The 14438-nt window shown below is 39.4% G+C and overlaps 1 protein-coding gene across 3 annotated transcripts in view; it reads left to right on the top strand.

Annotated features, from left to right (window-relative positions):
• EPHA4 (EPH receptor A4) overlaps nucleotides 1-14438 on the top strand; it is a 154452-nt gene that overhangs the window by 79311 nt on the left and 60703 nt on the right. For all 3 annotated transcript variants that reach the window (XM_077956430.1, NM_001260870.1, XM_077956431.1), the window contains 1 exon segment: nucleotides 11518-11856. In XM_077956430.1, coding sequence (XP_077812556.1) covers nucleotides 11518-11856 — 339 coding nt within the window.

Raw genomic sequence — 14438 nt, 5'->3', positions numbered from 1 at the left:
GATCTATGACCAGAGGTCCTGATTTGAAAAAGCTTTCTCCAGGTTTACGTTATCAAGAAATTGAAACAGCCAAGTTCCAAACAACAAACATCACTTACTTTGTCTCTACATTTGCCTTTTCTAATTGAATTTAGTGCGCTGCTGTATTTCCTCCAGAAAGTGTATTGTTTTAAAATTACCATTTCAGTTCTATTACTCAAAGCCCTCACTGCTAATGCTTTCTGACAGTTATCAACATAATGAACCATAATGAAATGATGAGCAATCTTCGGTGGAAACCCAATGTCGATTCCACTGGTGCTATGTGACTGTGTTAAAATTTGAATGCAAATTAAAATAACATCGTCCTTACTTGTTTCCAAGGTCAGGAGAAGGGAGGGACTCTTTTCCTTTTTTATTTTTTTTATTTTTTATTTTTTTAAGTGCTTTAATTTTGGGAGTCTCACATCCATTTTCAAACAAGCTCTTGAAGGTGCCCCTGATATTCTGTTCAATTCACTACCCCAAAGATTTACATGCTTAGCAGTCTGGCTAAGGGATTTGGGGAGGGACGTCTAGAGCAAAGCTTTGATGTATAAACCATAGGATAAAAGGCAGCCTTCAGTTTCAAGTAAACTACATTTTTTTTTATCCACCCAAAAGCATATTTCTTTTTGCTTTAGAGCTGCAAGTAACTAATCATATAATGACGGGGGAGGGATACATTCTATGAAATAGGTCAGTGAGGGTGCAGTTAGCTCTAGTGAAAGATTCGTTAGAAAAGTGAGAACAAAGGCCAAAGATTCCCAAAGTGTCATTCATGAAAGTGTTTCAGAAGATTCATTGGTTGATCTCTAGCCATTTTATCATTCATGCAATCAATCATTTTTATGAACATATTTTTATGAAAAATCTCCAAATCCAAGTTTTCCAGGGGAATTTCTCATTCCATGTCATTTATCAAATTTGCAATGTAATAGTGTAGTTTCATACTGCATTCCATTCGTCATAGGACAAAAACTCAAATTGAGACAGCAACTCCCCCACACTGCCAGATTACATAGTTGGTTTTTAGTTCAGAACATATGGTCCTGCTGCCTGTTAGTTGGTAAGCCAGCTAATGTGTCTGTCCCATGGACTGTACAAACTGATCAAAGCAACCAAAGACATTTGGACGATTCAGATGCAGCCGTCAACGTATGCTGCTGCTCCAGTTAGATCTTAGGAGTTCAACATCTGACATTAGCTAGTGAGTATACCACATTCTTGTTTCTTCCTTTCGGATTGCCTTTCAGCGTTTTAGCTACTAATAGGAAAAAGTACCTCTAGACAACAAAGTGGATGGTTTTTGTTTGAAGAAAATTAAAGATAGAAGGAGAAAGATCACCAGGTGAGCTTCAACGAAGGCACTAGATAGACCCTAGAATGATCATTTGCCATTTGGCTGTTTCCAAAATTTCAAGAGCTTCATGATATTTCATAAAGATCAGGTATCATCTCATTGAATTCTTTTAAAAAGAACAATGCTGTTTTAGCCTCCTGGTTTTTTTTCCCCCCACATACTCCTCATTTTATAGTCATAAACAGCCCATTGTGGATTCCACTGGAAAATGCAAAGATTCGAGGGACAGTAATATATGCCCAAGTGAAAGGCTTGAATAATCTGCCAATGCCATTTAGCCAGGTTATTACAATTTTTCTACCACCATGAATAATTAAGAGTGGCTTGTCATTGACCGAGTCCTGTCATTTCTGGATGCTATTTTTGACACTATGCATGGAAGTCATACAGTGGTTATTCACCGCATGCTTCTATGAAACAGGGTTAATTGCACATTTTTCTGAGATCCCCTGGGGTGAGAACGGGGTAGCTTCTTTTTTCTTTTCTTAAGATGAAGTCTCACTCTGTCTCCCAGTGGTGCGGTCTCAGCTCACTGCAACTTCCGCCTCCCAGCTCAAGCAATTCTCTCACCTCAGCCTCCCGGAGTGCTAGGATTAGAGAAATAAGCCACCACACTCAGCCCAGGGTATCTTCTTTGCTATCAACATTTAGATTTATGAGAGATTCTGCTATAGAGATATAATTGCCCCTCGCCCTATTCCTGTGATCTTCCACCTAGAAAAAGAACCTTTAATAGAAACTCCTGGCTGCTCTCCTGCACAGAAAGTAGGAACAAGGCAGAAAAGATCATCCCCATGAAAATGATAAAATAGGATCATTTGAGAATTAATACTAGCTAGCCGTCATCATCATGAAGGGCAGGGAAGTGAGGTGAACTTGAACTCTAGGGTGAATTGAGAAAGCTGGAAACTTTCTACCCAATTCTCAAAAAGAATTTGTAATTATGGGTTAGTATTTTCTTTATATTATTTATATCTCTATGAAAGGGAAGCAGGGTTGTTTAGCCTTGGAGTCAGGGTTTCTGATCACAGCTTTGCACATATTGGCTGTCTTAACTTTGGTGATTTGCTTAACTTTTCTTATCTTAGTTTTTGGTAATCAGATTGGTGTGAACAATGAATACTTTTTTGTCAGATTTGATTGCGCCTATTAAATAAGATAAGATACCAAAAAGTGCTTTGCAAGAAAAGTAAAGTAATGCACAGGCTAGATAATTTTAAAAATGAAATACTCGATTCTACTTTTCTTGGTCTTTGGCATTGTAGCTTTCTTATGTTCAACTGAGAATTTATAAGGCACTTCAGCCCTAAACAAGTCATCCTAAAAAAAAGAAACCAAACCGTTAATTAACCCAGTAAAGAAAAGACAAAGGGAAAAGAGATAGAACCAGAAAAATAGGTTATAGGAAAGTCTCACAACAAGAAATGAACCTCTATAGGAAGCCAAGAATTTTTCATGACAGCAACAGTGATTGATGCATCCAAAAGGTTCTGGTTTAATCATGGACAGCCCTGCTTGGCTGTCTTCATTGTTAAAACACATAAACCACCAAGATAAGAGGTTATGCACTGTTCATATATGTCAGGAGGGATGTCTTTAAAACAGCCATCTTTATGTAAACTAACCCACAGCAGATAGCACTGGGAGAAAGCAATTAGTGGTGGCAACATATACAAATGTCGGGGGAAGCATGGGCTTTATTTCAGAGTCAAAACGTAGTGCACCCCAACTGTTGACTCTGCCTTATAACCTGTCTTTCAGCCGGAGAGAGATTAACAACAAAGGCTTATCTGAAGGGTTGAAGGGTTTTACAGTTAAGACGCTGAAGTGCTATTGACAGACCAAAAGTTGTACATGATTAATGAAGCCTTAGGAAATGGAACTACAGACCCAAGGTGCTTCCTTTAAGATATGTGTTGGACTGGTTGCCTTGGCATTTTAGTGAGGTGACAGTAGGGCTTAAATACATTGATCATGGGAGAGTTACCTTTCTACCCATGCTAATTGGGGTGCTCCATTTCCCATCCAGAATGAATTTCATAGCCCAGGCATTGAATTTTAAAATGGCGATTAAAAATCAGTTAAGTATTAAATGTCTGTGATAGCTCTGGAAACCACTGTATCACATGAGACCAGAGACTTTGGTTTTTCTATTAGCTATCCTCTTGCCTTGGTTGCAGACTTGATTTTCTTTCTTTCTTTTCTTTTTTTTACATTTTGGCATGTGATTGTCGTTTCTTTTCTTTCTTTGTCATCATGATTATTATTTTGCTTAGCTTTTGTGACATACAAAAGTGCTATGGCAGTGGTTTTTTTGTTTGTTTGTTTATTTGTTTGTTCGTTTGTTTTTTGAGATAGGATCTCAGTTCATCACTCAGGCTAGAGTACAGTGGCACAATCCCAGCTCATTGCAACCTCCACCTGCCAGGTTCAAGCAATCCTCCCACCTCAGCTTCCCAAGAAGCTGGGACTACAGGCACGTGCCACTACACCTGGCTAATTTTTGTATTTTTTTTGTAGAGACAGGGTTTCACCATGTTTCCCAGGCTGATCTTGAACTCTTGGGCTTGTCAAGCCATCCACCTTCCATGGCCTCCCAAAGTTCTGGGATTACAGTCATGAGCCACTGTGCTCAGCCATGGTACTATGGTAGTGATGCTTCTGATTAGTGAGCTGGGCTGGGCTAAAGCATCATCATTCATTCATTTGTTCATTTGGCAGATCCTTATTGAGTATCTACTAGATGTCAGGAATTACTCCGAAAGCTGTAGATAGTCTCATAAACCTGAAAAAGAAAAGATTCCTCTTCTCCTGGAACTTATGTTCTAATGGGACTATAAACAACAAACAAATGAATAAACAAGATAATTGAAGGTTCTCATAAGAAGGACATTTTTTAAAATGTGGTGCAATTGGGTACATTGAGACAGGGAAAGGGAGGATTTCAGTTTGTATGGAGTAGTCAGGAATGAGAACTATTCCAGGGATAAGAAGTCAATTAGTCAAAGGGCCGGGAGTGGGAATTCCAAGGAGAGCTACCAGCTCCAAGGTATTTTGAGTTGCATGTGCAAAATTTTGCTAACAAAGTGAGTTTTAGAGTTGACTTGCTTTTTTCCACAGTTTTGCATTCTGTTGGCACTTTAATTCCAGTTCTTATGAGAAATAGAATTTTTAGGTTTATATGGCATGTTATACTGCATATTCACATATATTTAAGCCCTGTGGCAGAACCCATTTCTGCCAAACCCATTTCGAAGTACAATTATCATAGCAGGTTTTCATCTTCTACTAAAGTTACAGTAGCTTCCTGTAAGAATAAAGAAACGCATTTTCTCTGACTTTGGGTGTGAGGTAGAGTACAGGGGGTGCCTGGACTTTCCATAGAATGGTTCATACCAAACTTGTAGTCACACTGGAGACATTTATGACTTTAGGTTCAGTGTTGGCTGGTGGCTTCTAAATGACGTTATTAAGGCTCACACAGGTTTCATGTGGATATGTAAATACTGGCTTGTCCTAAAGCGGCTACTTTAAATCCTGACATAAGCCAACAACTGTGTTCTCTAAACTACTCAAGAATTAAATTTTAGTCTAATTCATGAGAGGAAAGTAGTAAAATACGTGGAATTACTGGAATTTTCTTTTATGCTTGGAATATTGCCCTTCTTAAATGTCACATTGACAGTATGTGGTTCATTTCCAGAAGCTTGTTTTTTTTCCAGAGAAGAACACATGGTTGGTAAAGGAAGATCAAGATTCCTTTTATAATATAACATGATATGATGTGATATTTTATAATATGATACGATAGTCCTAGGTATCTACTATAATGTGGCTATAGTTTCTTTGGGGCTAAATGCTGTCAAACTCCTGTAAACTGAATATGAGGTGACATCCCACTAGAAAATAATTACCCATTGTAGCACCTTTCTCTGGTACCTGCTGTGTGATGCCGGAAGTATTTCACACCAGTAAAGTGAATGGATGTTCATTAACTGTATCTACAATGGCAAGACATTCAGTGCCCAATTCTTTCAAAGCAATGAGAAACTCAAGAAATAAGCCATATGTCTCATTTTTATTCCTTCCTTAGTCAATAAAGGTAGGTCTAACTTGGGCTTTAGCAGCCAGAGTTGTTACCTGGGCTATATAAATAGGGGTTCCTGGACTGAGCTTTTTAGATAGGCTCAGGGTATGCTTTTAGTCTCTAGAATTATGTGCAGAATTCTGATGGTGCCAGAGAACATCTTCTTAGAAAGAAGATGCCTTGCTTTCATCATATTTTCAATAGCATGAAATGCTCTGAAGGTCAATTTTAACTGCCACCTATTTTTGCAAGTAAGTTTTCTTGGAGCACAGTCATGCTCATTTGTTAAGGTATTGTCTATGGCTTCTTTGGAGATAGAATAACAGAGTTGAGTAGTTGCTACAGGGAGCAGATGGCCCATAAAGCCTAAAATATTTACTTTCTGGCCAGATCGTAAAATTTCTTTACAGAGAAATTATGCTGGCCCCTGTGCAACAGATTTATAAACTAAAGATTACTGCATTTGACTTCTGTTTCTGGGATTACCATTAATATCTGCGCCACTAAATTATATTACAAATGTAAAGGGCATACTAAATATGAAAACTTTAAAATAGTTGAACATGCTATTTTCATTTTTGGGTGGAGGCACAGAGAGAATCCCGGGCTTATATGTGAATTTCATATGTGAATTTCATGGGAAATTTACAGATACAACCAAAAATGTAAAGGAAGGATGTTTATATTCCCTTAAATACACTTCCGCATTTGATTAATTCATATTAGGTTGGCACAAAAGTAGTTGCCTTTAAAAGTAATGACAAAAACCACCATTACTTTGCACCAATCTAATGTTTCAGAATGTCTTAATTTGGGTGAAAAAATTAAAATTAAAGGCAAAAGCTGTAGTTCCATAAAGACTAATAAGGAAAATACCAGTCTACTTTTAGAAATGTTAAAATTAAGCTTCTTCAGAGATAAGGTTTTTCCCAGAGATAAAGCTTTCATGTCTGAGTAAATCACCACCTGAAATCGCAGTGGAGGAAGAAAAGTATAATAACCAATCCCAGTTTGATAAAACCTTATTTGGTAGAACCCACATTTCAAATTCCCAGCCGTCGCTGGTTACACAGCTGTAAAAACAGGACAAGGCAGGTGCTTGCTCTGACATCCACTGCACATATAATCCCTATTTAGTTTCCTTGAGTCTCTGCCTTTTCCCCTAGGTTCCTTATCCATTCCTGCAACTATCTAGGCAACTATCAGGAAGTTATCAAAATGAGTAAGAATGTTTTTCCTCTCTCCTCTAAAGCAGGTGATAAACACTAGATGCACAATAAATGTTTTTTGAATAAATGAATGATTCACAATCCCTCCCAGCAGAAGTAACCACTAATATTTTATATATAGCCCTTTCTACTTTTTCCAAGGTAATTCTAAACCATGAAAAAAAAGAGGAATTTGAAATAAACTAGTTACACCAAGTTACTACTTCACAGGTATAAAACTAATGAATCTGTATGTGAAAAGCTGACTAGTACAGCTTTGGCTCAGAGAAGGCTGCATAATTCACACACTTCATAACACTGCGGGTAGGTGGGTATAAGATTCATTAAAGGACTTCGTTAGTTTTTCATTCATTCATTCATTGACTTATCAAACGTGTTCTGAGATTTCTGAATGAAGAACCGTGGTAGAAAACGGGAAGTGGTAAAGACATCAATTATTATTATTATCATCATTATTATTATTTTGAGACAGAGTCTTGCTCTGTCACCCGGGCTGGAGTGCAATGGCGCAATCTCGGCTCACTGCAACCTCTGCCTCCCAGGTTCAAGCGATTCTCCTGCCTCAGCCTTCCAAGTAGCTGGGACTACAGACATGTACCACCACTCCGGGCTATTTTTTTTCTTTTTTTATGTATTTTTAGTAAAGATGGGGGTTTCACCATGTTGGCCAGGCTGGTCTTAAACTCCTGACCTCAGGTAATCCACTTTGGCCTCCCAAAGTGCTGGGATTGTAGGCGTGAGCCACTGTGCCCAGCCAAGACATCAATTCTTGAGGAGCACGTATACTGTTGATAGAAACAGACATGGAATGGTGTGTAAGTAGCAAGACACTGTTATATGTTACGAACAAAGCGGGCAAGGAAATAAGGAACTGAAATGTCAAACAATGCCGTAAGCATAAGGACTGGTGTTATGCCAGTCCTATACTGAGGGTAGTTTTGAAAACAATAAAATCTTGCCGTTCACAGTGACCCTCAAGCTACCCGATGTGTGTGTGTGTACGCAATAGGGTTGATTCAGATGTGGAGACTAGAAAATTACAACAAGTAGAACAGTTAGCCCTTTTTGTTATAAACCTCATATTTGTAATTGGAGACTTACTCGCAGGTGGACATATTTCTGATGACAAAGGCAATCACTGTGTCAGAAATTTAATTGCTTCTAAATAGCCAGACACAATACTTGCATAAATGAAAGAGAAAATAATCAGAGTTAGGTTTTTTACTTCTGGATGCCTTGTATTTATTAAAAGAGAGCTCAGGTTACTCAGAATACCAGTTTTCTCTTCTTTTTAACTATCTCTGTAGGTAATTGTTTACTAAGATGTTGCCGTTCAGTATAACTACAGGCTCAGATTGGCTTTTGGCTGTATTCAAGTCCATATTTGTTTCTCATTGTCTTGAGAATAGAATACTTTTATTCCTAAAGAGGAGATGGGCCCTCCCTTTAAATGAGAAACACACTTATATATTTATCATCTTTTAATTGGCAGGAGTTTAAAAAAACAGAAACCACAATCCCACAAGCACAGCATACCACCATTATGATTATAATTTGTAAAGCATGTGTCCTCTCCCAGGTTTTTTTCCAGACCAACATCGTCGTCATGTTGGATGGATTTTCTATACTTTGTTTTCCCCTCTATCATATGACTTCGTTATACTCCAATTTTGAGGCAGCGATGATGTCCCCACAAAACTGTCACTCTCTGTGATAGCAGATCATAAAACATACGCAGTACAATTCACCAGCATTGAACTTGAGTTTGCCTGATTCTTAGTCTTCAGCATCCACTCCAGAGCCTTCTTTCAGAATCGCTGCCCATAGGAAGAAGGCTGCCCTAGGTTAGCATGTGTTTTTGTGCCAGCCCTCCATTTTGAAATCCTACAGCATCTTTATAATTTTTTTTCCATGTGGCAGTGCTGTATCTCTGAGTCCTGTAACCATTTAGTTTTCTGCTCCATTTCTTCTCTGTTTAGACACTGCCATGCCCCGTCCTACATACTAATTACTGACTTTTTGCTTCTGTGGTGCTTGATTCATTGTGTCACATTTTCCCATGTGAAAGTGGACCAGGAACCTTGGCAAGGAGGTTAATGGATTTCAGAGTCACTCTTATTTAACCCTGGAAGTCACAGCAAAAGAAGAAGCAATGACTGACCCATTTTATAAACCAAGCCATGGTCAGCTTCAGCTGCAGACTGGTAATGGATTTCACTATGGTGGCAAGCATTACAGAATTAAAACAGGGCTGAACATAGCGTGCTGCCTTCTCCATGTTTGCCTTCTCAAACTGTGGCTGAAATTTTTCATTTTGTTATCATTATACCTTTAGTGAGGAACACATGGTGGAATAAAAATAACTCCAAATGGCAGATAGTACTTTTGGATTTCAGTCAAATTCTGTCACTAATTAGATTGCATGAACTTTCAGTATTATTAGATGTACTTTCCAGGTCCCAGCTTCCTCCTCTTTAAAATAAGGGTATTTGTCCAAATGATTTTAACATCCTATGTGGCTCTTAGAGTCGGTGATTTTATATACTTCCTTTATTCAAGAAGCATTCATTTGTCATTATATTCCAGTTACCATGCTAAAAACTGTAAATGCAGTTTTGAAATCTAAACAAGAAAGAAATTTGTATTTTCTCTCTGAGGACTTCTGTGAAGTAATCTTTCCTTTAATACAAATTTGACAATAGTTTTGTGAAATGTTTTAAAAGTTTGCATGTTTTTAAGTTGCAAGGATGGGGAGCTGAGCTTAATGCTTAAAGAGGTTGTTGGTAATTAGTCCCGAGGGGAGTTTGGGAAGACCTGCTTACCTTGTTAAGATAAAGTCTTCAATAAGTGGTATAAAGAGAGAAGGAGAGTGAATTACCCTTATTAAATGTTACCACTAAAAAATAATTGGCCATTAATTACTGCAAGCTAAGTAATAAATATTAAATATAATTCCTTATTTATAGGTTACCTCTTCCAATTCTATCTCAACAGCCGTTTTGGAACAGTATGTTTCATTGTGGTAGACTAGGTAAAGCTCATCCAAGTTCATGCAAGCCTCCTGTTAACTTTCTTTTCCTGAGAAACTTGTACTAATTTCCTGCAAAGTAGTCATTCCAATTACATTAGAAGTAGTATAGATAACAGTGATCAAGAAACCTCAAAGTTTTCTTAAAACTCATTTTGCAGCCGGGCACGGTGGCTCACACCTGTAATGCCAGCACTTTGGGAGGCCGAGGTGGGTGGATCACATGAGGTCAGGAGTTCAAGACCAGCCTGGCCAACAAGGTGAAACCCCATCTCTACTAAAAATACAAAAATTAGCTGAGCATGGTGGCGCGTGCCTGTAATCCCAGCTACTTGGGAGGCTGAGGCAGGAGAATCGCTTGAACCCGGGAGGCAGAGGTTGCAGTGAGCCGAGATTGCGCCATTGCACTCTAGCCTGGGTGACAAAAGCAAAACTCCGTCTCAAAAACACAAAACAAACAAACAAAAAACTAATTTTGCTCATCTCTTGGAAGACTGAAATGAGAAAGAAATAGCTTTCCAACTGTCAAACTGAGTAGATATGTCTCATTTGAGTGTGGCAGCTACCTTTTAAGCCTTTGGAACTGGTTCAGACCAAGAAAATTCCCTCTCCCTTCTCCCAGCCTGATTCTTCCACTTGAAGGCAGTTTGTGTCACAATTTTTTTTTTGCCGTATTAAGACCAATCATTGCTGAGCACAGTGGCTCACATGTGTAATCCCAGCACTTTGGGAGGACAAGGTGGGCCGATCACTTGAGATCAGGAGTTCAAGACCAGCCTGGCCAACATGGCCAAACCCTGCCAAAGGTAGCGGGTGTGGTGGTACACACCTGTATTTTCAGCTACTTGGGAGGCTGAGTCATGAGAATCGCTTGAACCTAGGAGGCGGAGGTTGCAGTGAGCTGAGATCCCGCCACTGCACTCCAGTCTGGGTGACAGAGCGAGACTCCATCACCAAAAAAAAAAAAAAAAAAAAGGAATCTACGAATCTACATCAAGAAACAAGAGTTTCATCATGATCTAGAGTCTTATTTTTTATTATTAATATTATTTTTTAACCATCCATTATGTTGTTGATGATCAGTTGTTCTGTTTCATAACAACCACTGTCATCACCCATATTTCAGAAACTCTTTGATGTTGGTGGGAATGCATAAGTTAAAGGGCAGGAGGAGGGGTCTGGGAGCCTTGAACAAAACCCCTGCCATCTCTCCACAGCTCTATCTTCAGCATCTCTGCAACTGCGTTAAACCAGTTCCTACTAATTACCCATAAACAGCTTAACCCTCCACTGCCATGTTGAACTGCAGAGGCACATCTCTACAGTTCTGTTAATTTTATTTGCTATTGACGACATGCTGTACTTAGGAATTATAATTTATCTTCAGAAGTGGTGTATAACTATTAATTTATCAGAGTCTCACAACAGCCCTGGGAACTAGAATCACTTTCGCTTTTTTAGATGATAAGATGGAAACTAGATAAATTATGATATTTTTCTGCCACTTCAGAGGGAAAGCCTGGGCTTGGAGCCCATTTGCTGGAGAGTTGCTTCACATCTCAAAGTGACAACCGATGCCTTGTTTGTTTGCGCAGGAAAGAGAATGACACTTACGTAACAGCCTTCTATTATATTGTTCTTTTAAAAGATCTTTTATGCTGGCTTGATTTGCTTTTTGCTTTCCAAGTGGGTTTGGCTTACTTTGGAGAGCTGCAGGAAATAATACAAGCTCTGAGAGATTCCAAAAGAATATTTCGGTTCTTGGTGTGATGATGTGGTTTTCTTTCTCCAGGTCCACCATCTGCTCCCCTGAACTTGATTTCGAATGTCAACGAGACATCTGTGAACTTGGAATGGAGTAGCCCTCAGAATACAGGTGGCCGCCAGGACATTTCCTACAATGTGGTATGCAAGAAATGTGGAGCTGGTGACCCCAGCAAGTGCCGACCCTGTGGAAGTGGGGTCCACTATACCCCACAGCAGAATGGCTTGAAGACCACCAAAGTCTCCATCACCGACCTCCTAGCTCATACCAATTACACCTTTGAAATCTGGGCTGTGAATGGAGTGTCCAAATATAACCCTAGCCCAGACCAATCAGTTTCCGTCACTGTGACAACCAACCAAGCAGGTAGGAATTGAATCTACTTTATTGTATGATCTGAATGTATATAGAGAAAAGGCTTAAAATAATGAATGATAATAAATTGCTATAATTGAAGTAGAACCAAGTAAGCCTGGGAGTTGTGTTATAATATAAAAGATACTTAGGGGCTGGGCACGGTGGCTTACACCTGTAATCCCAGCACTTTGGGAGGCCAGGGCAAGTGGATCACTTAAGCCTGAGAGTTTGATCAAGACCAGACTGGGTGACACGATGAAACCCCATCTCTACAAAAAAAATACAAAAATTAGCTAGTCACGGCGGTGCAAACCTGTAGTCGCAGCTACTCAGGAGGCTCAGGTGGGAGGATTGCTTGAGCCCAGCAGTCAGAGGTTGCAGTGAGCTGAGTCACTCCATGCTGGATGGGATTCATCTCGGTCATTTTAATTATAATGTCCATGGCTGGACATCGGAGCACTTATAGATTATGTACAATTATAAAATTTATTTTTACCAATACAGAGTGCTCTATTGGCATTTGTTATATTTTCTAACAAAAGCATTAGCAGCAATAGTTTTGAGCTTATACTTTAATGTAAAATATTATAAATGATCTAGATGGACCTATACTAGAACCTCCATGTACATCTTTATGTCTGTAGTTAACGAAGTTTAAGACACTTAATAGTTTTGCAGCTACTTTTTTCTTTTTTTCTTTTTGAGACAGAGTCTCACTCTGTTGCCCAAGCTGGAGTGCAGGGGCGTGATCTCGGCTCACTGCAACCTCTGTCTCCCAAGTTCAACCAAGTCTTCTGCCTCAGCCTCCTGAGTAGCTGGGACGACAGAGGCGTGCCACCGTGCCCAGCTAATTTTTATTTGTATTTTTAGTAGAGACGGGTTTTCACCATATTGACCAGGCTGGTCTCGAACTCCCGACCTCGTGATCTGTCCACCTCGGCCTCCCAAAGTGCTGGGATTACAGGCGTGATTGCAGCTACCTTTATAGTTGATTTCATGATTGACGTGGGGGCTGGGAGGGTGGGGCGGCCGGTCTCCTCCAATTCCTATATCACTTTCTGCTAATACAGATGACTAGAAAACATTTCCTGTTCATGAAGTGTTTCTACTGAGTTAATCACAGAACTGTCATGAAATCCTGAATATAAAATATTTTGAAAATCTAGGTTTCTAGGCTTTCGCTTCTGACTTACTCATCTGTATTCCTTCCCTGAAAGTTACCACCCCTCCAGGAGTTTTACATTGCCGGCTTTTTTTATTTCTAGAGAGTTAGAGAGGAGAAGGGAAACAGAACTGTGGCTTATTCTTTGTGAGGCTCTTGGGATAGAAAACACTGCCGGAAAAGGATTATAAATTGCCAACAATCCTATCGCTTCTAACTGCGCTTTTCTTTTAAATAAATGTTTCAGTAAGTGCACTCAATAGTTTAGTAAAATATCTATACTAATTGATCCTATAAGTGAAAACGATTCCAGTGTCCCAATCCAAAGCCATTATTTTTCCATTTTGCCCTGAACTCTTTGGAATAAAAAAAAAGTTAAGACTTGGGGAAGGTTTTGAGCAGGGGCTAGAATGGTGAGTCTTACCGGAATATATCTTCAGCTCTACAGACGTGAACAGTCTTTTAAAATCCCTAATGTGAACGGGTCATCCAGCTAGGCCTTTGTCTTTTAATTCTGTATTTTTAGGTTGTGAACACTGTTAGTGGTCATTAGTTTCATTTTTCTACAAAGACTAGTATGATTTAGGAGTTTTTGATAGAAATATGAGTACTCTGTGATTGCCAACATTTTATTAGTTCTCTTTTGGAAGAACACAATGGAAATATTACACACAGATCCTGGGAACACGCATCGGTGCCACTGATCTCTCTGAATTAGGAGCTGATGCAGAGCAGAACGATTTCGGCACCGTCTGGAGAATCTGGTTGATGATCCAATCAGTATTCTTACATGCAGCCCCCTTCTACCTTTTTGGCTATTCATTCGCAAGCACTGCATCATGTTCTTAACCAAATTAAAATTAGGAATGGACTTTTGGAGCCTCATCTGTAAAAGGTGAAGTCATTCTCCTTGGCAGAGAAAAGCCCGTGGGAGGCATGCTGAGGACAGGAGATTTCTGTGACTCCCTGTACACCTAGAGATTTGAGCCAAGAAGTTATGTCAACACCTACCTGGGCAAAAGGTCCAGAGAGCCCAAAGAAGACACACTAAAATCCTCCAAAAGAAGAAAATGTGCAAAAACATTTCCAGGGGCAGAGTGGGGTGGGGTGAAGTTTTATTTTAAATGTAGATATAATTCTTCTAGATTTAGGAGGAAAGGGGAGAGAGAATTACTCTGACACAATAAGGTTTTCTTTGCCATGGCATGTAGTCCTGCCAGGAGGTTTGCTGAACAGGACAAAATTCCAGCTCCTTATTTTAATTTTCATGAAGGGTAATGCTGGGAAGCTGTTCAAAATTAAAAATAAATCTTTCAATAAGGAGACCTCCTATGTGGCCAGCCAGAAAGCTTTCACTTAGGAGAGAATTGTATATGTGCGGAGCACCGCTTCATTATCCTACCATAATTTGAAGTTCTCTAATTCAAAT

Source organism: Macaca mulatta, chromosome 12, assembly GCF_049350105.2.
Source record: "Macaca mulatta isolate MMU2019108-1 chromosome 12, T2T-MMU8v2.0, whole genome shotgun sequence".
NCBI classification, from domain to species: domain Eukaryota; kingdom Metazoa; phylum Chordata; class Mammalia; order Primates; family Cercopithecidae; genus Macaca; species Macaca mulatta.
This window is presented reverse-complemented; position numbering and strand designations above follow the sequence as displayed.